We start from the raw sequence: 26,602 nt of genomic DNA, 5'->3' as shown, positions 1-26,602 counted from the left end.
TATTGAACAATCATTGTAAGGACACAGAGAAACATTTGGAATTCGCACTATAATTATAAAGAGAGAGAAGGTGGAGTCAGTACCTTACCAGACCTTTGCTGATTTGCCTGGAAGACCAGAAAAAAACTGAAGGAAGCTACTACGTCCAATGTCTAGAAAAGGACCAGCTGGAAGGGCATTAACTTTCTCCATCCCTGCTGTGCCTGGGTCTGGAGGGAGTGGGATATAAACACACAGAGAGTGTTGGGGAGTGTGAACAACGGTTGGGGGGGTTCCCTGGGACTGCCGCCTTCCTGAGACGCAGGACTTGCAGTGCCCAAACTAGGGCAGACCTGGGCTAACCCACATGGTCCCGCACCCTAGGATCTGGCCAGACACTTCCTGGAACTGAATAGTTGGGCAGTGGAATAGAAAATAACTATGTTTAGTATGACCGATGTAATTAAAACCTCTTGATGATGATTTTCCATCCTGAGTTCTCACCTGCTTAACCCTTGAACTTCTGGAGGCATTTCCGAGTTCCTTCTGCCAAACAGCAACTTCTAATGGGGCCAGTCAGTAAAGTCCCATAGTTTTTTGGAGACACAATATTAAGATCAAAAGGAGTGTATGTAACAAAGGGACGTCGTTATGACTCAGGACAGGATGCTATAGCCTTTTGAGTCCAAAGGATCATCTCTGAAGACAGGACCGTGTCCTGGAGATCTCTGCTGAGCATTCGTGGGCATATTTTGTCCGGCCACATGGAGGAAATGGAGATGCCAAGGCCTCCTACTCTATACTCTGCCGATGTGAGCTGAGCGAGCTGCCCAACATAACTGCTCCTGCTCCTTTGTGTGAGCTGTTGCCTCTGTCTAGAATGTCCTGTCACATGCACACACACCCATGCATGCACACTCCAGGTCTCAGCTTAGACATCACTTCTGGTGCTCCTCCTATGTCACCAAGGCGCACCCTTGAACTTCAGAAGCCTGTCACTCCAGTCAGTTTAGGGCAGCACTTTCGTTTTATCCCCACAGTATTACCCACCACTGGGTAGAGTGAAGGTACAATGATCATTTGAATGACTAAGAGGAATTCCTTCTTTTTTCAGATACCCTTTGTTATTTGTAATCACTTTTCCTAAACAGCTTTTAGTTCTTGGGTGTCAGTCAAATCCACAGAGTATTATGTTAGTTATATAAGCCTATTCTGTAACTGAACAAGAAAGCAAGAGGGAGATAAGGTATTGGATGTAATTACTGAATATGATGGCTTTGTAGAGCCCCAGAAAGTCAGTCTCGGGAGGGATTTATCCAGTTTGACCATCCTGTCAAATCCTCTCATTTTACGGGTAAGTAAAGGAACTTCTGACAGATAAAGTGACTGAGGTCAGGCCGCTGGCTGTGGCAGAGTTAAGATCAAAACCTGCTTTTTGCTTTGTATAGGAAGCCCTCCCAATAACCCCTTCATCTACACTGGTCTATTTACTTGTTCTTCTTAAGCAGTAATGGTAATTATCTTTTTCCTTCACCTCCCATTTTCTGTCCTTAGGCCCCAACATTCTCTAGGGGTTGGTTAGGAAAGGGAACGATGTTAGCAGTTACTGAAATGGTAGCAAGGCCCTCTCTGCAATTTGCCAAAAGCCAGGGGGCCGCTGAAAAGACAGTCAGCCCTCATGAATGAATGTGTCCCCTCCGCCCTCCCCCCCCCCCTACTGTGGGTGGCAAATCCCAACTGATGAGCCCGACTCAGGACACAAAAGACAGCACAGCACACACATGAACTTTTGCCACTTTTGTATTTTATTGTGGAACTGAGTTTTTTTTTTTCTTTTACATCAAATATCCTCAATGGAAGAGGGGATATTGCACACAAATATCATAAAAGCACTACATATTACTTTCACTGAAAACTAATTTTCTACATTAGATATGACTGGATAGGATAGAAGTGATGCAGGATTATAAGACATAATACCATACACAGCTGCAGACTGACACAAACACCATTCAGAACAAGAGAGAGGAGTGGAGGTGCTTCTCAGCCAGGCTCAAGACTTTCCGGGGCCGGAAAGAGGGCTGCGTACAGCGTGGGTAAGCAGGACTCTGAACGGCCGCTGCATGGTGTTCTTGAAAGGGCAGCCCGGTCTTGATGCCTCATCTTGATGGCTCCCATTTGGGGAGCTCCAAACGAGTGCAGAGAAGCTACTTATTTTTTTCCCTTCCTTTTCAGTTTTTGATGCTGCCTTTTAAATTAATAAAGTCAGATTCTTAAAATAGTAAATAGTTTGAATACCAGGTGAATAACCTAATTGCTTTCAAAGAAATGCTCGTCCCTAGGCTGCTTTTGGTGTGTTGTTCAGTTGGTTAGAAGATAAAAGCTTACAGTTCCTTTCAAATGGAAACAAATCTTCTAAATCTGAAGCACACAAAAAATAAAAAAATAAAATTAAAAAAAACAGAAGAAACAACTTATTAATCTAACTCACAATATCATTACCGAGCAAGAACCTCCTGTGACAGGTGACTAAAGAGGCAAGAAAAGCAATTTCAGAATTATAGAGCAGCTCCTGAGAGCTGAAATTTGGTAACAGAAAATGGAAGGTGGTAGAATTTTCATTAGCAAATGACTGAATCTTATTAAATGAGTATTGAAAAGCTCCTAAACTGCATAAGCTATTGGAGACACTTAAAACATTCATATACACTGGGGAAACCATTCACTAGGATATGTAAGGTTTAAAAAAAAAATTTTTTTTTTGAACTTCATGGAAAATGGCCTGGGGGGGGGGGGGAGGTCAGTCATTGTATCCAGTCCCACCACAAGACTGAAAAAGCATGCACAGGGATTGGGTTTTGAGAAAGGGGATAGAATTCATTAAAATTGGAAGTGGAGGATCATCTCTAACATTTAGTCTCTGTATTTTGCTTAAGAATACTACCAAAAAGTTCATGATCATGAGTGTCCTCTTGATGGAGTCTCATCATTTAAACAGAGTGTAAATTCCTTTCACGCAAATATTCAATCTGTACAATTGGATTAAAGAATCAGTATGAATAAAGCTCCTAGAAGTCTGTGTCAATCCTTAGCTCTCACCATGAATGTACATGGTACATTGTGATGGGTGTTACTAAACTAATTGTGTATTTATGGAACTAGCAAAATTAGGTTAGTCACACAGGTAGGAAAGATGTCTGGAAAGACAGGAGCAAACCTGCAATGCACTTAATTGATTTTCCTGGTACACTCAAGCTCTGTGGTCATCACCGAGAACAATGGGTAGAAAAAGGTACTGATCTATTTCATAGGAAAAAGAGCCAGCTGACCAGTGCCAGCTTTTGTATATTTTTCCCATTAACTCCCATAGCAAAAGAAGAAAAAAAGAAGAAAAAAAGAAGAGTAAGATAGAATGCTTATTATCGAGGATCGGCTATAAATGTTTGTATTTTTTTAAAAAGCAAAATAATGCACCTGTTAAATAACTTTAATTTGGGAAGTCAGAAAATAATTCCCTCTTCTATCAAAGAAAAATCAACCAGCGGTCTGGATTTGGCAAGAAGGCCGGAAATCAGTTTTTCTTCCCATGTATTACATGGATCCAACTGACTCAACTTAATAACTAATTATTAAATAACTACTATCATGAGTATCTTAGGTTGTCTCATAAAATAAGTTTGAAGTAAAGTTTATACTCAATCCATTTTTTTACAATGAGTTTTCCATTTTGTGTTAAGTTTTTGTACCCTTTATCAATGTGTTGTTCTTAAGGATTTGAAAGAAGTGGGGTAATAAATAAAAGCTGCATTTCTAGAGAAGCCTAAAAAAAATAGAATATTAATTTTAAAAAAATTAAAACATTTGAAAAATGTAATTCACAGCATTAAGTAGACTGCATAGGTCCTCAGTGAAGGGACCCTGAAGAAGCATTGTTTAAACCCTCATAGTAGTTAGCAGTGCAAAACATACACTTATCAGACAAAAATAAACTAAAATGTTAATTTTGAAATAAATAACTAACATAGAAAATAAAATGAGGTCATTGTTCACTACTCCATAGATCTTAAGAGTCTGCAGGAAACACAACGTGACAGAGCACAGCACAGTTGTCACTGAGAAGTTTGCCACATCCGAACACTGGGTGCATTGATCTGCAACTTGAAACTTGACGTCAGTTTTAATCATGATCTGGCTTCCAGGTTCATAGTTCAATGACGGCAATGATGGAAATGATCTCTGAATTCTACGTGATGAATCGTAGGAGATGGGAATTCATTTGCTTTCAATGAATTATTTCTTCTACATTTTTTCCAGAAAAGGAAATCCCACAGCAAGTTTTTGCTAGGGTTCTTTGATCTTGTCTTGGCTCTTCTACCTCATGGTTAAAGATCTTGAAAGAAGTATGTAGAATACCACTGGGTGATGTAAAGGCCTAGAAAAGTAGCCTACCATGCTATTCTCCCCCACTCTCAAATAACACATATTCAGATTTTTATGTTATGGGAATCAAGGGGTGGGAGGTATCACTATTCCTGATAGTTATGGGTTTTAATAAATATTACTGCAATATCAGACTTCAATCTCACCAGAACTTCAAAAAACATTTTTCATTGTCTTATGAAAGACTTAAAAAAAAAAAAAGACTGTCACTTGAAATTTTCTTTGCATTTTCCTGTAAATGAAAACACCTGTTAAAAAGTTCATCTATGAAAAGTTCTCACATATCTAAAAAAAAAATTCTGTACACTTGTTCCCATAATTATGCTGAAATTAATGGAAAACTAAACAAAAACAAAAAGCCAACGTAAGACAAAGGAAGGTAAATACTGTACACTTGCCGAGAACCTCTTCCACCATAAGACTCGCTGTTTTCCCAGTTCTGATCATAGAAGCCATTTCAGTCTTGGAACTTGCAGTAGTAAAGAAGCTATGAAAGGCTCAACTTGTTTGGCTGAGGGCCACAGGTACACTGAGGTGGAGGTCAACACATGTGACTCAGCATCAAACCACTGCACCAATCAGATCAGCTTCTAGGGCCCCCACACGCGCACACGCTTGCTCCTTTAACTGGAGTATCTATAATCCTACACGGATGTTTTATAAACTTGCGGTCTCACGTTAAAAAATTAAGTGCATCAAGTATCTTTGTACATTCAAGTCACTTTCTAAGGCAAATTGTCTACCGTATGTACTCCCAACCGCTTTGGTATTTGCTTATTAATTGGGGTGGACTTGGGTGTTTCTGCATGCAGGTTCATCGACTCAGAGTGGACTAACCGGGTGGACAAATGCTGGGAGCATGCCTTAGATCAATCTACTCGTGTGTCTGAAGAGTCTGAGAGTTCTGAATGGGGTTCAAATCACTCGCATATCCAGTCTACATGCACTACATTATGTCAGTGTGCAGCCTTCAAACTGAAGGAGCTTATTAATTAAGGCGTGAAAATCTCACATGCCCTCATAACGAATTTTGTTCTTTTTGTTTCCTTCCAGCTAACCTGTTTTAGAAAATTAAGACCTTTTTGATGACTCAGACTGACACAAGTTGAGAATGTTTAGTATGTAGACTACAGAATACAGACTGCCTGAGAAAATGCAGACCTAAGCGTTGGTTATTTTCTCCTCCTTACCCCACCTTGCTCTCTCTCTTTCTCTCTGGGTATCTCACCCGCACTCTACCATTCCGTCTCCTTCTCCTGCATTCTTTTTCTTTCTCATCCTCTCTCTCTCCTGTGTTCTCTCTCATTGTGCGCGCGCGCTCTTTCTTTCTCTCGCTCTCTCTCTCGCTCTCGCTCTCTCTAAGACAAATGCCTCTACCTAGCAGAAGTCAGTTGGGTTTGCTAGTGCATGGTTTCCAAATGTTTAGCAGAGATGAACTGGGGTAGGTAATTTTGCAGTAACTTGAACCCTACTGTGGGAATACTGTTACTTCCCTTAGCAATCAGCAAAAACTAAGAAATATTAGTGACTTGCATCACCGTGACACAGTATAGCGTTTGGCAGGTAATAGTTCGGTGACTTATTTAGATGAATTGACATTTTAGAAAAGGTGGTTTCAAATTGAAGAATTTCTGGAAACAAAGTTCAAATCCTGTGGTGTGGCTGGCCTTGGCTTTTACAGTTCAATCTTGCATGCAGGGAAGGATTCATCTTGCATAACCACTGTGCTGCTGCTGGCTAAAACCATGATGTTGAGGTCTTGTTGTTTCTCATGGGTCTCTTGGTACCATTCCCTCATCACTTCTGAGTCATGGGTAGGGATCAGGGTTACCTGCAGGGAGAGAGAAAATACCTGTTTAAGGGCAGAGCCAGAAATGAGATGCAAAAGTAAGACAATAATAAGGTATTAGACCATTAAAAGAAAAAGGGGGAAGAAAGGAAAATTTTCTATTTTTCCCCAGACATACAAAGGACTTTTCAAGTTACATTTTCCAGGAATCAAAATAAAGCTGCAAAAAATGAAGTTTTTCTGGGAGAGATGAAGACTAGAACCAAAAGCAACTCAGGACTAGTCAATTAGTTCATCTTTACTCATCATCAGTTTTTCAATTCTTTAGTGGTAAGAGAAGAAGGGCTTCAGTTAAGGTGGAATTGCTTGTATTTCCTCTAACACACTTGGTAAATTTTGCATTAAAGATATGGAGGATTAAATCCAGAAGCTTTAGTTATCAGTGCTGCCCAATTGTGTGTAACTAATACTTCATCCTGAGAACAAAGATTCATATCTGTGTGTGTGTGTGTGTGTGTGTGTGTGTGCAGCTGGCAATGGTGGGTGGGTACTGGTTTGAATAGTAAAAATTCCATGTAATATTCATTAGGAGGCCACTGGGTGCTTCTCATGGGACTTGATATAGTTAACTACCAAATAATTCTATTTAATATTAATATTAGGCAAGTACATTTTACTACGTGGCAGTGCAAAATCACAGGTAAAACTGAGATAAGCGAAGGTCACAGCCAGAATAACACAGTGGTTCACAGCAAGTTAGGATGTATGTGAGCTAGGAGTGTCCTGTTGAGGACCAATGTTAGCAGTGCTCCTCCTGTGGGATTTCACATGGACAGGTGATTTTCTAAATGGCCATGCCCCCAGCTTTGGTCTATTCATGAAACACAAAGTAGTAAAGACAGTTCCTTAGTAGCCCTCACATAGAAATATCATTTTGACTCATACACACATATTCTTGGTATATTAGGGGGAAGGGCAAGTAGTCTTGGGCCCATTTTGTAGATAAGTTAATTATGCCTTAGGATGGTGAAGTGGCTTTCCCCCCAGGCATGGTTATTGGTGGTGCCAAGAATAATATTCTAGACTGTCTCCTCTGTGTGAAATCCACTTCATCCTCTGGATATCTCATGTGTGACAGACCCATGGGGCACCTTATGCGATAAACACGTTTCCTCCCCTCTGCCTCTGGACACAGCTCCATGTGCAGTGCAGATACTGTCCAGGGCTCTTACCTGCATGTTGCTGCCCCACTGGGCTTTCCCTTCCAACAAGGCATCCAGGACAGCCCGGCTGGGCTCCTCAGCAGCAGGGTCATTCCCACTCACCACGTAGTAGGATGACCTCACTCTCTTGAAAAATTCGACATCAACATTCTTACTATTGCTGTGATTGGGAATATAGCACAGGTCCAAATACACAGGGGGGCCTGGAGGCACAGCTGAGGGCTTGGAGGGCTTGGTGTTTCCTGGTCCTTTGGTAAATAAACAAAGAGAAAAGCCAGGGTCACAGAAATGCAAAGAGACCCACTGGTCTGGTACTCCTTCCCTACTCATTCCCCAAGGAGGTCCTGCAGGACATGCCAAAGGGGGCACTGGACATTTCTCTCTCTCTTGTATAGGGCATTTAACACTGGCAACTTGAGAAAATACAACATGGTTGAATGGCATGGTTTCCCTTTGTGGACAACCCATTAGAAAGGAAGAGAGTTTAAAGGCCTTCCCAAAAGATGGAACTAGATAGTAATATTCCTCCTCAAAAAGCTGCTAATGTGCACCCTAATTTGGAAAATGATCTAATAGATTTTGAAAGTCAAAAGGAATCCTCTGCATTTGGCAAACCATGGTTAAGCAATGTTAGTAATCCATGTTAGGATCTCATGTGATAGCAACTCTACTCAAAGCTGAATATTAAACCCCAACATTTGACTTAGTAAATGATTCAGATCTTAACCTCCTATGATCTCCAAGGCCCCAGAACTCAACCTTGTTCATAAACTGATGAAATGCTGTATTCTCTCCTAGCACAGTCCTCTGAAAAGTGAGACATCTCTCCCTAGGCAAGGTTGGCTACCAAACTTTGGCAAGAGAAAGGTTCGGAAAGACTGGGCTTTCTCTAGCCAATCAAGACATACCAGACTGGGGAAAGGGGAATCCGGCTGTCTAAACTCCTGGTCTAAATCAGAAAGCCCAAGCAGGGGCACCTTGGTAGCTCAGTCAGTTGAGTGACCAACTTTTGATTTTGGCTCAGGTCGTGATCTCACAGTTCGTGGGATTGAGTCCCACATGGGGCTCTATGCTGACAGCGGGGAGCCTGGTTGGGATTCTCTCTCCCTCCCTCTCTCTCTCTCTGCCCCTCCCCCATTTGCTCACTCACTCTCTCTCTCTGCCTTTGTCTCTCTCAAAATAAATATTTAAAAGAAAGAAAGAGAGCCCAAGCAAAGTAAAGATTCAGATTAACCCAAAACCTTCCTGGCACCTTTGTCTGAGGAGATGGTTTTCTGACTTGTTCTGGTTAGAAGGTTTAAACTTTTTGAAACAGTAATAGAACTAGCATTCTAAGGCAGTGGTTATTCAGCCTAGCTGCAAAATTAGCATCGATTAGGAAGCTTAATACTGATGCCCAGGCCCCATACCCCAGAATCTGGTTTCACTGGACTGGGGCAGGGTCTGAGCACCAGCATCTTTTAAAAGCATCACGGATGATGTTAATGTGCAGTTGGGTTGAGACCACTACTATAAAGTCATTTAAAATACCAGCTGGATCCTATATATTTAATCCTCTTTCCTTTCTCCATAGGATCATTAAAGACTGTCACCCCAGAGTCAAAACCACCAGTGAATTCCATCACTTGTCCAGTTTTACTTGTAGAGGCGAGTGATGAGAATCAGCCAAACTGATATTTGGTTAAACGGAGTCATTTTAATGAATACCTAGCCATTTTAAAGAATGTAAGCTAAAGCTGTTTAGGATGTCCATATTTAGGCCTATCAAAGAATTCTGACTTATAACAGAAGCTTGTGAGTTACAGTTCCAACAATTAAAAATGCAAGTTTTTCTTGCGCACGAAATCACTACCATCGACACCAAATGAACGCTGCTCATAGAAGCACAAACTGAGGGAAGCTGACAGCAGTCAACCCAGGTTTGTTTTAAAAATCAATTAATAATGCAGTTTCGTTGTTTTAAAAATCTTGGAAAAGTAAATTCAAATTAATTCATCTTTATTTATTACTTGGCCTTGAGAATATCTCTTTAAATGACAAAAAAAAATTAAAAAAAAAACAATTGTGTGGGCTAGAATGTATATATTTGGCAAGTTTGATAGCAAATTTCAGTTGGCTTTTATCTGTTTGAAAGGGTTTCCTGTGTTCCCCTAAGTACAGGTCAGGTGCCAACTCTTTCAGACCAAGAGGTTAATTACCTGGTGGTTTTCCATTAATTCTGAGCATGAACAAACTCAGTTTGTTTTCTGCATGCATGTACAAAGAGGAAAACTGACGAGAAGTCAAGCTTGAAATTGATCCCCCACGTTGCTTAAAGCAAAACTTGGCAACTTTAAGTGATACTTCTTAAAATGTACTGAATTTGAGAGTCCCACAGTTCAGCTATCAGATTTTTCCCTAATAAATGAATAAATGTTATTTAAGTCATTTTTTGCTTTACATGTCTAGGTCAATTTTATTACTTTGTGAATAGAGGTCTAAAATCCCTGAATAACTACATAAAGGAAATAAAATGTATTAATGCAAAACCCTATGATTGGTTTGAAGCAACAAAATGAAGCTGGGCCATTGAAGACCCAGGTCATCACTGAGAACTTGATGAATAAGGGAACTGTTACCAACAGGAATGATCAGAAGTCAGGGATATCTCCTCCTGCCAACTGAATTTCAACCTGGAACAGAATTCTGACTCTCTATGAGTGAGACTGTGGTGTTAGAGGGGGATAAGAAGAGACTTTGATGCTCTTCTCTCAATTTGTACTGGGTACTGACCAGCTGAAATTAGGATGTTCCCTGGCCAATAAGAAAATAGCACTGCTTTTAATGTGGATGTAGGTCTAAAATGGTGATTTTTTCATTAAAAATTTTCCAATTTTTAATTTTAAGTGTTACAACTTTTATTTTAAAAATGTTATAACTTCACTGAAAAAAAATTCTTTATGAAAAAATTAAATCTAAATCTTGGGCCCACACCGGTCACACCAGGCTTGGCTTGGCACTCTGGCTCTCCCTAGGCTTTTGGGAGCTCCTGGCCTTGTCACCTTAGCTTGACTCTGAGGCCTGTGCCAGCACAGGCTTCCAGAGGAGTTTCAAAACACATGTCCTTGGTTCTGAAGATTTAGAACAAGACTGTGGTCACTGTATTGCAGGACGGAGCAAACCCAGACAGTGGTTACCTGGAGAATCAGAGCCGCTCTGGGCAATATGCTACACTACCCTCAAGCCTGCAGCCACGTTGGGCTGAGATCCACACCTTTTGGCAGAAGAGAATAGTAAAAGGGAAGGGAGAGATATACCCTCTCTCCTTCCCAGGACCAAGTTACATAGCAACTCAAAGACTCCAGTCAAGGCGGAACAGCTGTGGACCGTATCAGGACACTGGCACCCTTCCACCTACCTGCAGTTGCAGTCTTTACCGATTTGGATGTGGAGGCGTTGGCGGCATTCTTGGTGTCCTTGTCTTTCTCTTCCCCGCGTGCAGCTTTGACCTCCGGAGTGGTAGTGGTTTTTGTTGCTTTTTCCACAGATTCCTTCTTCTTAGGAGAAGCCACTCTGGACACTTTATCTGAGGATTCTTTCAAGCCCCCTGGTTTTGGTGAAGCTGCAGAAGGCTTAGACTTCCCATCACCCTTTTTGACAGGTGAAGATGACTTGGTCTTTGTGCCTGGTTTTTTGGTTTTGGTCTTCTCTTTCAGGTCTTTCTTCAGAGCTTTGCCCAGGTTCTGCTCAATGGCCAAGGCCTCCGGGTCCATCATGGACACGTCAGGGTGGCGTGGAGAAGGGCTGCGGTCCTGCATGGGAGCCGGAGGTGGGTCCATGTGTTTGTATGTGACAGTTTTGTCTGTGGGGATAGTTTCTGATTCATCTTCAGAGTCGATATTTGCATCAGCTGTGATGGAAGGGCACTCTTCAGTCTCCGGGGGGACATCAGAATCGGTCTGGGATGGAGCTGACTCGCTGACTGAGGTGGGAGGGGTTTCATCACACTGTCGCCCCTGTGGCTTTCCTCCTGGAGGTGGTGGGGCTCCCCCTGATTGGGTGAGAGGCTTCTCAGCCTCTTCAGTTGGCTCTTCACTAGCAAACCACTCGAGAGGATTGGGATTAATGAAGGAGGGTGAGAGTTCTGTCTTGGGATGCTTGTATTCACAGGAGGACACAAGGCATAAATCAACATCCTGGCGTGCCTCTGAGGGAGACTTCTTTTCTACGGTGTAGCACTGCTCTGAAGTCTCGTAGGAATACGTAGATGCTTGTGGGGTTCTAGTGATTTTCTCTACGGCTTCATAATCATAGGTGGAAGTAGCAGGGGCTCGTGTAGTTGCCGTCGATGCCTCGTAGGAATAACTTTCAGACTCAGGGAAACTGGCGATTTTCTCAGTGGTCTCGTAAGAGTAGCTGGAATCCCCAAGCGTGTGGCTGCCATCTTCGGAGTCATCATAGCCATTGCTGATATCATCCAGGAGCCTTCTAGAAGACCTCTCGGTCTTTTCATAGCTGTAACCACTCACTTCAGGGGTCCTCATGGTCTTCTCACTTGCCTCGTAGCTGTATTCACCCTCTTCAGGGGTCCGTGTGGTCTCCTCAGTGACTTCATAGGCATAACCACCATCTTCCGGGGTCTTGGCGGTTTTCTCAATGGTCTCATATGAGTAGCTGCTGTCACATGGGGATTTTGTGGTACTGTCTGTCTTCTCATAGTAATAGCCACTCACATCTGGGGTCCGGGTGGTTTTCTCATAAGACTCATACTCATAACCCTCTTCATCTGGGGACCTGGTTGTTTTCTCAGGCTTTTGATAGGCATAGCTGAAGTCACCAGGTGTCTTCCCTCCAATGTCCTTCTCCATGCCAGATGTGGTCAAATCTCTGTTCAAGGCCAGCTGGTGTTGCACCGTATCAAATAACATCGAGGCACGGAAGCCATAGGGCTCTGCGGATGCTGCATCCGTCGGTGGAGGAGAGGAAGTGGGGCAAGCTGCTATGGTCTCTTTGACAGCAGAGGTAGAATCTGAAAAGCTAGGTGAATATAAAGGAGAGGACTCTCTTGGGGTGAGTGGAGAGATATCAGATTTTGGTGACAGCTTCTCTCCTTCTAGACTTTGCGCTTTTTCTGAGGTGAGAGAGGCATATAAGGATATATCTCTGGGAGGAACGACGTCAGATAGAGTGTCTTCTTGGAGAGGAGAAGCTATCTGAGAGGGGGTATGTGCTGAAGAGGTGGATGGGGAGGCCTCAACCTGAGACACTGAGATGAGCTCAGAAAGATCATTGTCTTGGGTGTAGGACGGCTCCTCCATTGGTGGTATCTTATGTGATAAACTAGAGTCCTGCATGTCAGGACTGTAATCCACTTCAGTTGGCCCATTTTCAGTGATGTGAAGCATACTTGCACCCACTGTAGGGTGATCTGGAGACTGTCGACTAAAGTCCATAGCGAGCGAGTGCTCAGGGGATTCTTGGCCAAATTCAATAGACATTGAGGACTGTTCAGATCTGTGGTCTTGGACTGGTGTCCTGGATTTGGCTGTTTTAGGGGAGAAATCTGGTGGAGAAATTGACATTGGTCTTGGACATTCTTCTTTAGATGGAGACATTTCTGTTTCCTGGAAAGTGGTAGGCGTTTGCACAACAGACACAGAAAGGGAGTCATCGACTTCTGTAGAATGTGGAGAGCCAACCTCAGCATGCAGAGAAGGAGACACGTCATCTGTTGTTGGCTCTGGAAATGAGCTCGTAGCCACAGAAGCTGTGGATACTGAGGCCACGCCCTCCATGTGAGAGTATGTGTCTTCTGCTACACCCTCATCAACAGGAGTAGCTGACTTGTCTGAGACAGTGCCTTCTGAAATGGACATCTTAGTGTCTTCTTTAAAAGACCCAAACTGACTGACATCTATTTGTGTAGGAGAAACATCTCCTCCTAATTTTCTTTCATCTAAAGCCAATCCAGATTGAGAACTCATGGCTTCAACATCGTCAGGTTTCTTTTCTTGACCAAAGTCTTCCTTTATTGGTATAAAGTCTGTGCTTTTCTCTTCTGGTTTGTCTTGTGAAAGACCAGTAGAAGTCATGTCAGAGATGGGACTTATTTCATCTGGAAAGCCTTGTTTTCCATCCTTTCCTTCAAAGGGGCTTTCAGTACCTCTACCAGAAGTCTTGTCATCAGCACTTAGAAAACTTTCATATGCAGATTCGGATCCAATTAGGGGAGGGCTCCGTAAAGGAGACAAAACTTTTTCAATAGGAGATTCCGAGTCAGGCACAGGTTCATCCATGGGGCTTATGGAAGCCCTTTCATTCTCATCTTTGGCATCACTGAATTCAAAACTCACTGGAACTGCTGGTGGTTTTTCAGTTACTTCTGTGGGGAGGTGACTAGATTTCTCTTCAGTGGGCGACTGGTAGTAAGGTGTGTGGCCAGCACTGCCAGTTACAGACTGAGATGGAGACACCACTTCCAGGGTCTTATCCTCAGGACTGGCACAATGTTCTTCAACTACTTCTTGGGTCACCTCAGGAGACACTGGGACTGCTTCTGCCTCCGCTGAGACTTGAATCTCATTGGGCGTCAGAGAAAAGTTCACACTACGTTCACCCAGGGGGGTCTTTTCTATGGGTGATGGAGGAGATGGACTCAGGGATGGGCTCTTGGGTGGGCTAAGTTTTTCATCTGAAACTGCTGAGATGGTGTCTTTGATCACCAACGTGGCACTGGCTTTCATGTCTTTCTCTTCAGTGTAGTAAGCATCACGTAGAACAGATCTGCTAAATTTGTCTTCCTCCATGGATGACGGTGGTGAGATGGTGGAGGCTGAAGCGTTGTAGTCCTTCCCATCTGTGGCATCTGTTTTTGATCCTTCAGATAATCCATTGAGTGATGTAACAGCAGGTTTGCAGTATTCCTGAGAATACAGTGAAGACTCGTATTTGGTGATGTTTACAAATTCTTGAGATGGGGACTCTGTCTCTTCATTGTTGATCTCATCACTCATCACGTCACGAGGAGTAGACATCTCATCCATTGGGGTGGGCTCACTGGATATCTCAATGGTAGACTGAGTGTAGCCAGAGGTGGCAGTGAATTCTTCAGGCTGGTCTTCTCGATTCTCCTCATCAGATGCGGTGGCCTCACTTTCTGAGCCTCCAGGTAAAGTCTCATCGTGAATTGAAGATGCAGGTTCTCGGGCAGGAGACTGGGCTCCTGGTTGCTTGATTGATGTGGTGAGGAATCCATACTGATCCTCGACACCGCTAGCCTCTGCAGCCTTGTCAACCACAGCCATGACGTAATCTTCAGCTTCGGCTTTTTCAGGCTCATATTCTTCCTCTCTGGCATCCTCAGCTCTGTCCTCCTCATCACCCTCCTCCTCAGATTGTTCAGCTTCTCCCTTCTCCACCACCTCATCCATGTCTTCTTCTGCTCGGTCATCTCCACTGGCCAGAGACTCCCTCTTCTCCTTGATGTGCACATCTGCCTCAGCCTTTGCGCTTTCCTCCTCCTCCATGAGGCTGTGCTTGGAGGTGCTCACGCACACGGTTTCTTCAACGTCCTCTTCTGGCTCCTCAGCCTCCTCAGTTTCTGCCTTCTCTTCATAGTCTCCAGTCTCTGAGGATTCTTCAAAACCTGTTCCTTCATCTTCAAATTTTTCAATGTCGTCTACCCCCTGTTTCTCCACCGGCTCCAGTTCCTCAGGGGTTTGTTCACATTCACCCTCCCCTTCAGTGGTGGTGATCCCCTCATCGGGAGATTCGGCAGGGCCTTTGATGACTTCCGTCTCTTTCTGGAGGACGTAGGCTTCGACTGGTTCAGTTTCCTTCAGTTTCTCCTCGTCTTCGATCAGCTCCAGCTGAGGCTTGATGTCTTTTGCTACATCGACCTCTTCAGCCTTTAACTCTTCAAAGTCCTTAGTCAGATCCTCAGGGGATGACATAAGGGACCTCTCGGCCTCGAGTTCTTTGGCAGGGCCAGCACTTGCCATTCCAGCTGCTGCCGCCACAGCTGCCACAGCGGCCACAGAGCCAATGGCTGCAGCTGCGGCCTCTGGTGTCTTGCCTTCCTTCTTAACGACTTTAATCTTCCCCTTCTCCTTTGGCTTCCCAGCAGCAACAGAATCTTTTTTGACAGGCTCTTCCTTCTTGGGCACTTTTGGTTTTAATGCAGCTGGTTTTTTTGCTTCAGATAGAGGAGTAGATGGTTTCTTTGCATCTTTAGGAAGTTTCTTAATTTCTTTTTTGGGTTCCTTTTCTTCCTTTTTAATTTCCTTCTTTTCTTCCTTCTTCACCTCCTTCTTGGCTTCCTTCAGTGGGGTTTCCTTCTTAACCTCTTTCTTGGGTTCTTTCTTCTCTTCTTTCTTGATTTCTTTTTTCACTTCCTTTTTCACCTCTTCCTTTTTTGGTTTTTCTTCCTTCTTAATGGGTGTTTTGTCCTCCTTTTTAGCCACTTCTTTCTTTGGCTTTTCTTTCTCCTCTTTCTTTTCCTCAGATTTTGCCTTGGTTTCCTTTTTTACTGTCTTCTCCTTAGAGACTTTGGGTTTGACATCTGTGGCTTGCTTTTCGGCCACCTCAGCTTTCACCGGAGGCAGCTCTTCTTTGCTCGGCACCTCCTTTTCAGTCACTACAGGTTTGGTCTCTGTTTTTACTGGCTTGTCTTTTTTCACTGTTACCTTTTCTTTGCTTTCAACTTTGGGCGGCTTTTCCACATGATTAGCTTTTGTGACATCAGGGGTTTCTTCTTTAGACTCCTTTCGCACAGATTTGCTAGGAAGTGGTTTTGCAGCTGGCTTCAGACTTTCTCGGCTATCGGCTCTCTGTTTCAGTTTTACTTGTTTCACAGCTGGGGCGGCCACCTGGCCAGTTAGGTCCTTCTGGGTGGCCAGTGGCTGTTTCAGAAAGTCTAAATGTTTGAGCTTTTCCAGTCCTTCCAGGATATTGTATTGGGTGCTATTGCCGGGAAACAGGACTCGAATGATTTTCTCTGCAGGGTTTGCCGGATGCCACACGATCAAAGAGGAGACTGAAGTTAAGTAGGAAATTGGGATATCTATTTCTTGACCATTAGGCAGGATTAGTTCAGCCTTGTCTTTGTTGGTGCCAGTCCACTGCTGCATAAAATACAGCATTTCCTTGCTGTTCTTAACTGGATTGAGCACATACATCTCAAGTTTACCAACTCCCATTTTTTGGAAAAGAATGACAGGATCAATGGTATTGCCTACACTTCTGAAGAGAGGTTCTGGTTTCATGGACAATTTATTTAGGTACTGGAGAGTGAAGCAAGCTTCTTCTATGCTTCTCTTCATCTTGATGTTTGGCTCTGGGTTTTTCAGATTTTCAGGTACATTGAGAAATACAACTCCCAAGTCAGGGGAGATGAGGTTTTTCATCCAGTCACTATTTGTGGTGGAGCCCTGGGACTGTTCCTCCTCGAGCTCTGCAATTTTCCGCTGTAGCATGCTGTTTATTCCAGGCAAATTGTCATCCCCAATGTGGGTGAGTAGGATGGAGTCCACTCTGTCCAAGTGTCGGATGAGCTTCCAAAAGCAGGATTTCCTTTCCGATCCTCCATTGATGAGCATATTGAATCCATTCACGGCAAACAATGCAGAATCGCCCCTCCCTCCTGGAAAAATGTAACAACAAGGCTTGGAGAGCTTTAGAAATCCACCCGATGTGGGAGGTTCTAGGATATCAAAGGGAGATGGGACTTCCACTGATTCTGAGAGATACTCAGTAAACTCGGAAAGTCCTTCCATTTCTGGCAATATAGAAGCTGAGTTGAGTTTAATATTGATGAAGTCTTGGAGATTGTGTCTGTCAAGATTGGAGTTCTTCCAGTCCCCTTCTTCAGGACAGAACAGGGTTAAGCTGGCTTTGTTGGCAGGATGGGTGGTACTCAGTAATTCCCCAATCTGGGATTTAAAAAAATAATAATAAAGGAAGAAAGAAAAGTTTTAAGTGACTGTCATCACTGATCCATCACCTCCATCCATTACTAAGTATTACAGGATCATTGGGTGTGCACAGGGCTGATTTCAGAGATGCTAGTTGGGTAAATGCAGAAATATTTCCATTCTGGTAGGTGAATAGCCTCTGTACTGACCCCTCCTACCACTCCCTTCTGCCTCACCCACCCCTTCTCACCACCAGCACCTCCTCTGGGACCCCTATGGCATCTGTTCTTGCCCAGGAGGGGAACTCCAGACCGCTGCTCCAGTTCTAGGACCAGTGACCATCTGAATAATCGTGCCTGTGCCACAGCAGTTAGGAAATACTTTGGACCTCATTCCCAGGTACCTGCCATGCAAAAATGCCCTTTAAACAATCACAGGGAAGCCTATGTGAATCATTTCACCACTTATATAAAGTGTTTTATTTTATTCCATTGGGCTTGGCAAAGAGGCCTTACTGACACACTAAAGGAATTTAGATCTAGTGAACTTGTTGACTACTTTTAGAATTTGGTAGATACGAAAGACAAAATTTTGATGTGATTTTCCTCCCATTGGAGACAGATAGTTCTAGACTGCACGTGACAACAAAAAATTACTGATTCTAGCATCTTTAAAACATGAGTGGTCCACCCACTAGATTCTCTGCAAATACAAATACTTTGATTGAAATCATGATGATTAAAGCAATTGGATAATTATATCCGTCTGCTCATGTTTAAATTCAAGGTGAGACATTCTATTCCCTCACAACTCCTGCTCTTCTCAGGGCAAACTGGATATGAGTGGCTAAGATCAAATTTGGCTCAAAACTTTTTCAATGCATTGTTTACTACCATAGGATGGGAATGTAGAAGAGTAAATTGGAATAAAAACAGAGAATGTCAGTTTAATAAAAATGCTATTCTCTTTCTCACTCCATATGACAGCCATATGTTTCATGGTCTTGGCTTATTAAATAGTGAGGAAGAATCATGTTATAAACTGCACTCTTCTATCACTTACAGCAAAGCTCATAAATCAGCCCAGAGTTTCAAGTGAAAAGAGCTCTGTGTCTTTGATGTTAAACTATGAAAGGGTAACGCAAAGACTGTACTTGGCCCCGGCATCCCCAAGCCAGCAGGTCTGAACTCTTGCCTTCCGGTCTTAGAGTGGTGTCCTCTGTCTCACACAACCTCCTAGTGTGGCTACTCGTATGCGTATTTGTAGAGGGATCATGTATAGACTCTGAATTTTCCTACATTAGATTAGGGTAAAATGGCCATTTTTGTTTTGTTAGCGTATCTGTCCTACATTTTATGTGACGGGTCACAAGATAGCAAAATAAGAAGCCTTTGGGAGAGGAGTTAAGATGGCAGACAAGTAGGGAGACCGGAATTTCCCTTGTTCTCAAACACAGCTGTATTGAGGCCAGAACACTTGGAACAGCCAGGAATAGAGGTTGCGGAGTGACAGAAAAATCTCCACAGGAGGAAAGAGACAGCGTGGGGGGACAGAGGTGTGTGTTTGTGAAGTGGGAGAGAGAAAATTAGAAGCCTAGGCACGGAGTTGGGGAACCCCTTCTGTGGAGAGACAACAGGAAGAGAGAGAGTCTGTGGAAGTGTGGTATTTGTTTGGACAGGAGAAAAACCTCTTCAGAACACGCACTGGAGAACGAGAAATATGGAGTGTGCCAGTTTCTACTTTAAAAACAGCCTTAGGAGCTAAAGATCGGAGTTTTCAGGGGTGCGCGACTTTCTCTGAACCGGCGCTGCCGCGGAATGCACGTACCTGGGTGGGGGAAGAGGAGCAGGCCCCAGGGCTCAGTAGTGATCTCAAGGGCGCCCTGGGAGAGAACAGTCTCCTCCCTTGAGTATTGTGGGAAGAAGGTGTATTGCTTCCCGCCCCCAACGATAAAAGACCCTTCAGGTACCAGCCAAGAGGCCCTTTGTCAGCTGGGCGGAGTGGCGCTACCCCAAGAACCAGGTCCGTGTGGTGCAGGATCCTTTAAGACATCGGGGTTTGAATCCCAGCTGAGCACCTTGGAGGCGCAGGAGACTGGGAGACTATGCAGCAGGGGCAAGCCAGCCACCTGTGCTGCTCTGGGAAGGTTGCCTGAACAGCGTAGTTTGAGACACCCCGTCTGGGGAGGAGAGACTGGGGTGTTGCCATTTTCCTCCCCGTCACCAACTCGGTGGGCTTCAGGAAACGGGGACAATGGTCCCCAGTGGAGGCAGACCCGCCTACACCAAACCCCGCCCCTCCATGCCTGGTAACTGCATATCTACCAGAGTGGGATTGACACTGAGCAAGCCCGCGGGCCCCTCCTCCAGACCAGCATAGCCACAGGTTCCAAGACACCAACAGACAACTGTCCTGCAGTTTTGTATGTTAGGCTGATGCATTTGTTTTCTTTCTTCACTTTTTCTTTCCTTTCTTTCTACCCTCCTCTTCCTCCCCCCACCCCCACTTTGGAATCAGGCTCATAGTTTCTGATTTGACTTTTAGTAAATTCCTGCTATATATAAATATGTCTTTTGTTTTTCTTTCTTTTTCTGTTCTGGTTGTTTAATCAGGCATTTTTACTCTGTTCTGTTGATACCTTTTATGTGGCTCCTTCTTTATTTTTCTCTCTTTCTCTCTCTCTTTATGGATTAAGCCTTAGAGTTTCTTGATTCTGTGCCTGGTCTTTTTTTTTTTTTTTTTTCTTTTTCCGCTCCTTTCATTCCTCTCTTTGTATGGGGTAGGCTTCCCCAACCCTCCCCCCTTTTTTACTTTTTCTAGGCACAAATCAAAGCACACCTGATGGAAGGTCCAAACAATCCACCACTACAAGTAGGGAGATAAAGCAACCTGAGTCACAACAACAGAGAGCACATAACATATTCCAAAAACACTTCCTGAAGTGCCAGGCCCTGGACAGTGTATGACCCCATTTTAATGTAGTAGTACTCACAGGTGCAGGACACATAACAAGCTATTAAAACACACAAAGGACAGAAAACTAGCCAAAATGATGAAACAGAAGAATTCTCCTCAAAAGAAATTCCAGGAAGAAGTGATAGCCAGAGAATTGCTCAAAACAGATATAAACAACATATCTAAACATGAATTTAGAATAATAGTCATAAGACTAAAGCATAGAAGGCAGCAGAGAATCTATTGCTGCAGAGATCAAGGACCTAAGAAATAATCACAATGAATTAAGAAATGCTATAAATGAGATGCAAAATAAACTAGATGCAGTTACAGCAAGGATGGAAGAAGCAGATGAGAGAATAGGTGATACAGAAGATAAAATTATGTAAAATGATGAGGCAGAGAAAAGAGGGAAAGGAAATTACTAGACCACAAGGGGAGAATTAGAGACCTAAGTGATTCAATGAAACAAAATAATATCCTTATCATAGGAGTTCCAGAAGAAGAGAGAGAAAGGGGCAGAAGGTTTAGGTGAACAAATTATAGCTGAGAACTTCCCTAATCCAGGAAAGGAAAAGGACATCCAAGTCCAGGAGGCATAGAGAACTCTATTGAAAATCAGCAAGAACAGGCTAACACCAAGACAAATCATAGTGAAGCTGGCAAAATACAAAGATAAAGAGAGAATTCTGAAAGCAGCTAGGGACAAACGGGCCTTAACTCAAGGGTAGACACATAAGGGTAGTAGAAGACCTGTCCACTGAAACTTGGCAGGCCAGAAAGGCATGGCAGGAAATATTCAACATGCTGAATAGGAAAAATAGGCAACCAAGAATCCTTTATCCAGCAAGGCTGTCATTCAGAATAGGAGAGATAAAGGCTTTCCCAGACAAAAATTAAAGGAGTTCATGACCACTAAACCAACCCTGCAGGAGATCCTAAAGGGGGACTCTGTGAGTAGAAAGCAACAAAGACTACAAAGGACCAGAGACCTCACCACAAGCACAAAACCTACAGGTAACACAATGACACTAGATCCACATCTTTCAATAGTCACTCTAAATGTAAATGGACTAAATGCCCCAATCAAAAAACATAGGGTAGTAGAATGGATAAAGACAAAACAAAACAAAACAGGATCCATCTATATGCTGCCTATAAGAAACTCATTTTAGACCTGAGGACACCTGCAGATTGAAAGTGAGGGTATGGAGAACGATCTATCATGCTAATGGATGTCAAAAGGAAGCTGGAGTAGCCATATTTCTATCAGACAAACTAGATTTTAAAACAAGGACTATAACAAGAGATGAACAAGGGCATTATTTCATAAATAAGGGCTCTATCCATTAAGAAGATCTAGTAATTATAAATGTTTATGCCCCCAATGTGAAGGCACTCAAATATATAAATCAGTTAATCACAAACATAAATAAGTGTATAGATAACAATACTGTGATTGTAGGAGACTTTAATGCTCCACTTACAGCAATGGACAGATCATCTAGGCAGAAAATCAGTAAGGAAACAATGGTTCTGAATGACACAATGGACCAGATGGACCTAACAGATATATTCAGAACTTTTCATCCAAAAGCAGCAGAATACGCACTCTTCTCAAGTGCACTTGGAACATTCTCCAAAATAGATCACATACTGGGTCACAAAACAGCCCTCAAAAAATATAAAAGGATTGAGATCATACCACACATATTTTCAGATCACAATGGGAATGGGAGAAAATATTTGCAAATGAAATATCAGATAAAGGGTTAGTATCCAAAATCTATAAAGAATTTATCAGGGCACTGGGGTGGCACAGTCGGTTGAGAGTCCAACTTCAGCTCCGGTTGTGATCTCACAGTTTGTGGGTTCAAGCCACGTGTCAGGCTCTGTGCTGACAGCTCAGAGCCTAGGGCTGTTTGGATTCTGTGTCTCCCTCTCTCTGCCCCTCCCCCACTTGCATTCTGTCTCTCTCTCAAAAATAAACATTAAAAATTAAAAAAAAAAAAAAACTTATCAAACTCAACACCCCTAAAACAAATAATCCAGTGAAGAGATGGGCAAAAGACATGAATAGACACTTTTCCAAAGAAGACATCCAGATTGCTCACAGACACATGAAAAGATGCTCAACATGTTTCATCATCAGGGAAATACAAATCAAAACCACAATGAGATACCACCACACACCTGTCAGAATGGCTAACATTAACAACTCAGGCAACAACAGATGTTGGCGAGGATGCGGAGAAAGAGGATCTCTTTTGCATTGTTGGTGGGAATGCAAGCTGGTACAGCCACTCTGGAAAACAGCATGGAGGTTCCTCAAAAAATTAAAAGTAGAACTATTCTATGACCCAGCAATTGCACTACCAGGTATTTATCCAAAGGATACAAAAGTGCTGATTTATATGGGTATATGTACTCCACTGTTTATAGTAGCACTGTCAACAATAGCCAAATTATGGGAAGAGCCCAAATGTCTACCAGCTGATGAATGGATAAAAAAGATGTGGTGTATATATATATATATATATATATATATATATATATATATAATGAAATATTACTCAGTAATCAAAAAGAATGAAATCTTGCCATTTGCAACAACATGGATGGAACTACAGTGTATTATGCTAAGTGAAATAAGTCAATCAGAGAAAGATAGATAATCGTGTTTTGACTCATGCATGGAATTTGAGAAACTTAACAGAAGACCATAGGGAAGGAAAAATAAGTTACAGAGAGGGAGGCAAACCATAAGAGACTCTTAAATAAAGGGGCACCTGGGTGGCTCAGTCGGTTAGGCGTCTAACTCTTGATTTCGATTCCGGTCATGATCTGACGGTTTGTGGGTTCAAGCCCCATGTTGGGCTCTGTGCGGTGAGCAAAGAGCCTGCCTACTTTGGATCCAATCTCCCCCCCTCTCTCTGCCCCTCCCCTTCTCTCTCTCTCTCTCTCTCATTCTCTCTCAAAAATAAATAAATATCCTTTAAAAAAAAAAAGAGACTCTTAAATACAGAAAATAAACTGAGGGTTGATGGGGGTGGGGGTAGAGGTGCAGGGAAAATGGGTGATGGTCATTGAGGAGGGCACTTGTTGCTATGAAAACTGGGTGTTGTATGTAAGTACATGGGAATTTACTCTTGAAGCCAAGACTACACCGTATGTTAGCTAACTTGACAATAAATTATTAAAAAAAAAAAAAAAGAAGAAGAAGCCTTTGACTTTGCTGTTTACCTCTGACTTAACAATTTCAAATATCAACTATTTTGGAAGGCAAGAAAACTGAAAAAAAAGAAAAAAAAAAGCACATCTGGGGGAGCTTTCACTCAAATCTGCTGACCAAAGCAAACATGAGCACCAAATAGGGTTTGTCATCCAATAATTAGCTTAGACCCTCATCACCATTACTAGAGCCAAAATAGGGTTCTCTCAATCCTCATTTTCACGTAAAGTACATACAAACTCTTCATGCTTTATAATACATTTTACGTGAGAAATCTAGGAAAACTCAAACTGCTGAGTCTTTAATAGTGAGATTTTAAATTAAGTTTAGTTCATTTCAGTTTTTGAAATTTCCCTCTGAGGGGTATGGTAGCTAAGGAGTACGAGCTAGCTGTGTGTAGAGGGTTTTTAATCACAAAGTTCAAGGAGAAGGTAAAAAGACTTGTGGAATACCTCCCTACTTTCCATCTTTTCACTTCCGGCTGGGAAGTTCCTATGAAACAAAGAAGATGTGACCCCAAAAGAAAGCAAGTTTGCACAGAATTTTGAGGAAGTCAAGGGTATTGAAAAACCGTAGAGAGCCTGGTGAAAAGTATGGAATACAAGGGAAAGCAGGAAAGAAAGTCAGCACTGGACAGGTTTCGTTTCAGAAAGGGAAAATCTGGTCCCTCTAGAGAAGCAGCAGCATACCAGGCATGAGGAGCTAGGGATGCAGAGGCCAGGGCTACAGAGAGGCCGTCGTGAAGGAGACAGATGGATTAGGAGGGAAAACTGCCACAGTCCTGGAGCTACACAGCAGAAATAGCCCCTGCCTCCTCCCATTCCCAAGCCAGCTTCCAGACCTGCATACCAACAGGCATGCTGGAGTGAGAGCCTCAGGACAAAGACTAAGTCTTAAGAGTGTCTACTCACTCAATGCTTATGCAACTCATAGAGGAGAACCGCAAGGAGCCAACAGTGTTAGCAGCAGTAAGGAAACTTGTGAGTAAATCTTGGGACTCTGAAACAGTCTTCCCCTAAAAGAGTTTGGAAATTATCATCATAATAGGTAGTGTAGCCCATTATAGTAAAAGCTCCCGAACAGAAGGAAACACATCCTCGTAACTCTGTATCATGATCTGTGTTTCCCTCATACACCATCAGCTCCATAGATGTTTGTTAAACTGCACTGAACTTGGCCAATTCAATATGTACTATCCTCCGGGAGTGGCTGCTTTGGAAGTGACGTGAGCCTGCTAATGCTTCTCAAGCACACTACCCTTCCCTTGTTCCCACAAATAGAGATGAGAGACATGACTGGAAGAAATACTGGGGCAAAGACAGTCTTTTTTGTTAACTAATTTTTCTAATTAAATGCAGGCATACTGGAAGAGGAAGGAAGATATAGGAAATAAATGGCTTTATTGCAGATAATGAAGTAAGACTTGAATTTTAAACCACGAGGCCTACTCTAACTACATTTCCTTTTGTGATTAAGTTACTTGCTTGGCTAATGAGGAAATACAGTTGACAATGTATCTCTGGGTTTTAGCAAGACGTTTAATAAGATCTCTGAACAGTGTGATAGCAGAATTAGATGGATTTGAAGTCAGTCATAAATCCTGCTGCTTAGTGTCAACCTGGACAGAGGTCTATGATGGGCTGCCCTAGGGCTCATCTGTGTCCTGGTGAGCACTGACATGGATAAAAATGGTGAAGACATGCTTATCAAATCTGTAGGTGGCCTGCAAATGGGAGGCATAGTAAAATGTGGGATGGCAGAACTAAAACATTTACAAAAGCCCTTGACATTGGGGTGATGATGGCTAAGTCAATTCTAACAGGATGGCATTCTAAAGGGATAAATGCAGGGTCCAATAAACCAGCTGCATGAAGTACAGGATTGGAAAATGCGACTTAACAACAACACTCATGAAAAAGACTCAGGGATTTTAGCTGACAGTAAAATGGATTGATCATAAAGCTAAAGAAGCTTAAACTTCAAGGCTTCTTACTGGCATGGTCCCCTCCCAAAGCCCCGTACTTAACTGTGTATTGATAATTTTGTTTTCTTTTTCTTAAGGGGAGCCCCCAATTTATGTAAATGACAGCACTCCTTAAAGCCTGCATTCCCTCCCCACTGACATTTGATTAGGATGTTGACAGTCAAAAGTTACTTTCAGACTTAAAAGATGATTACATTGAAAACTACAGAAATCACTGACACACAATCCTAATCCGGTTAGTGACCCTTGTAGTACAGTGTCCAGTATGAGTCATGGCATTTTACAGAAATTAGACTAAAACCAAATGAACAAGCCAACTGAAATGGCTGGCTCCTTCTCCTTGGCCATGACCTCTAAATGCTAGACTAGAGCCCCTTTCTCTTCTAATATGCTTCTGTCTCTAGATCACTTCATCTGGTTTATAATATGCTGATGGCTTACACATATCTCCAGCTCAGCTCTGAGTTCCTTGAGCCCTCAACTCATGTATCCAATTGTCTCATAATGCCAAGGCACTGAAACATGACCAAGACAACTCCTGAATTTCTCCCATATCCATCTCATCCTGCCACCAGGTTTGGTTGAGAGTGACCAGAGAATGTAAGAAACTTTTACTATCTTCTTTTATGAAGAACAGCGTGCAGATCTGAAAATAATTATTCTGAAAGAGAAAAAAAAAAACTGGCAGTGTTGGTGAAGGGTGTCAGAGACATCACCAGGTGGAAAAGGGAGCACATTCCTTCCTTGAAGATACAGTGAGACAAATAAGGAAAAACTCACTAAGAGACTGAAAAATGTCCCAGGAGATGTGATTTCACATCCTCGGATTTCAGGGAGGAATGGGTCAGCCAGATGACTGTTCTATCTGTAAGTTCTGGTTTTGTAGTTGACTTCCAATGACTAAGACTCCCAAAACCTGAAGCTCAAAATGTACTGATAATTATATTTTTCAGTCCATTTATTTTTAGCTATTCTTATTCTTAAAAAACTGCAGGTTTTTTTTTTTTGTTTTTCCTAAATGGTGTTTCTGGTTTCTGTGGAGTGACTCGTATATATCAAGGACTGGATAAATGTAACAAAACTAAACACCAGTGACCTTCACGGTCGCTT

General features: G+C 42.7%; 1 protein-coding gene across 2 annotated transcripts in view; it reads right to left on the bottom strand.

Moving 5' to 3' along the window:
* Positions 1 to 4,589: 4,589 nt before the first annotated feature.
* MAP1B (microtubule associated protein 1B) overlaps positions 4,590 to 26,602 on the bottom strand; it is a 98,651-nt gene continuing 76,638 nt past the window's right edge. For both annotated transcript variants that reach the window (XM_047862671.1, XM_047862679.1), the window contains 3 exons: positions 10,829 to 17,339; positions 7,441 to 7,679; positions 4,590 to 6,250 (listed from right to left, as the gene is read on the bottom strand). In XM_047862671.1, coding sequence (XP_047718627.1) covers positions 6,095 to 6,250; positions 7,441 to 7,679; positions 10,829 to 17,339 — 6,906 coding nt within the window. In that variant the 3' untranslated portion in view covers positions 4,590 to 6,094. The remainder of the gene's footprint in view (positions 6,251 to 7,440; positions 7,680 to 10,828; positions 17,340 to 26,602) is intronic.

This window comes from Prionailurus viverrinus, chromosome A1, assembly GCF_022837055.1.
Source record: "Prionailurus viverrinus isolate Anna chromosome A1, UM_Priviv_1.0, whole genome shotgun sequence".
NCBI classification, from domain to species: domain Eukaryota; kingdom Metazoa; phylum Chordata; class Mammalia; order Carnivora; family Felidae; genus Prionailurus; species Prionailurus viverrinus.
Note: the sequence above shows the minus strand (reverse complement) of the source record. Positions and strands in the feature narration are given on the sequence as shown.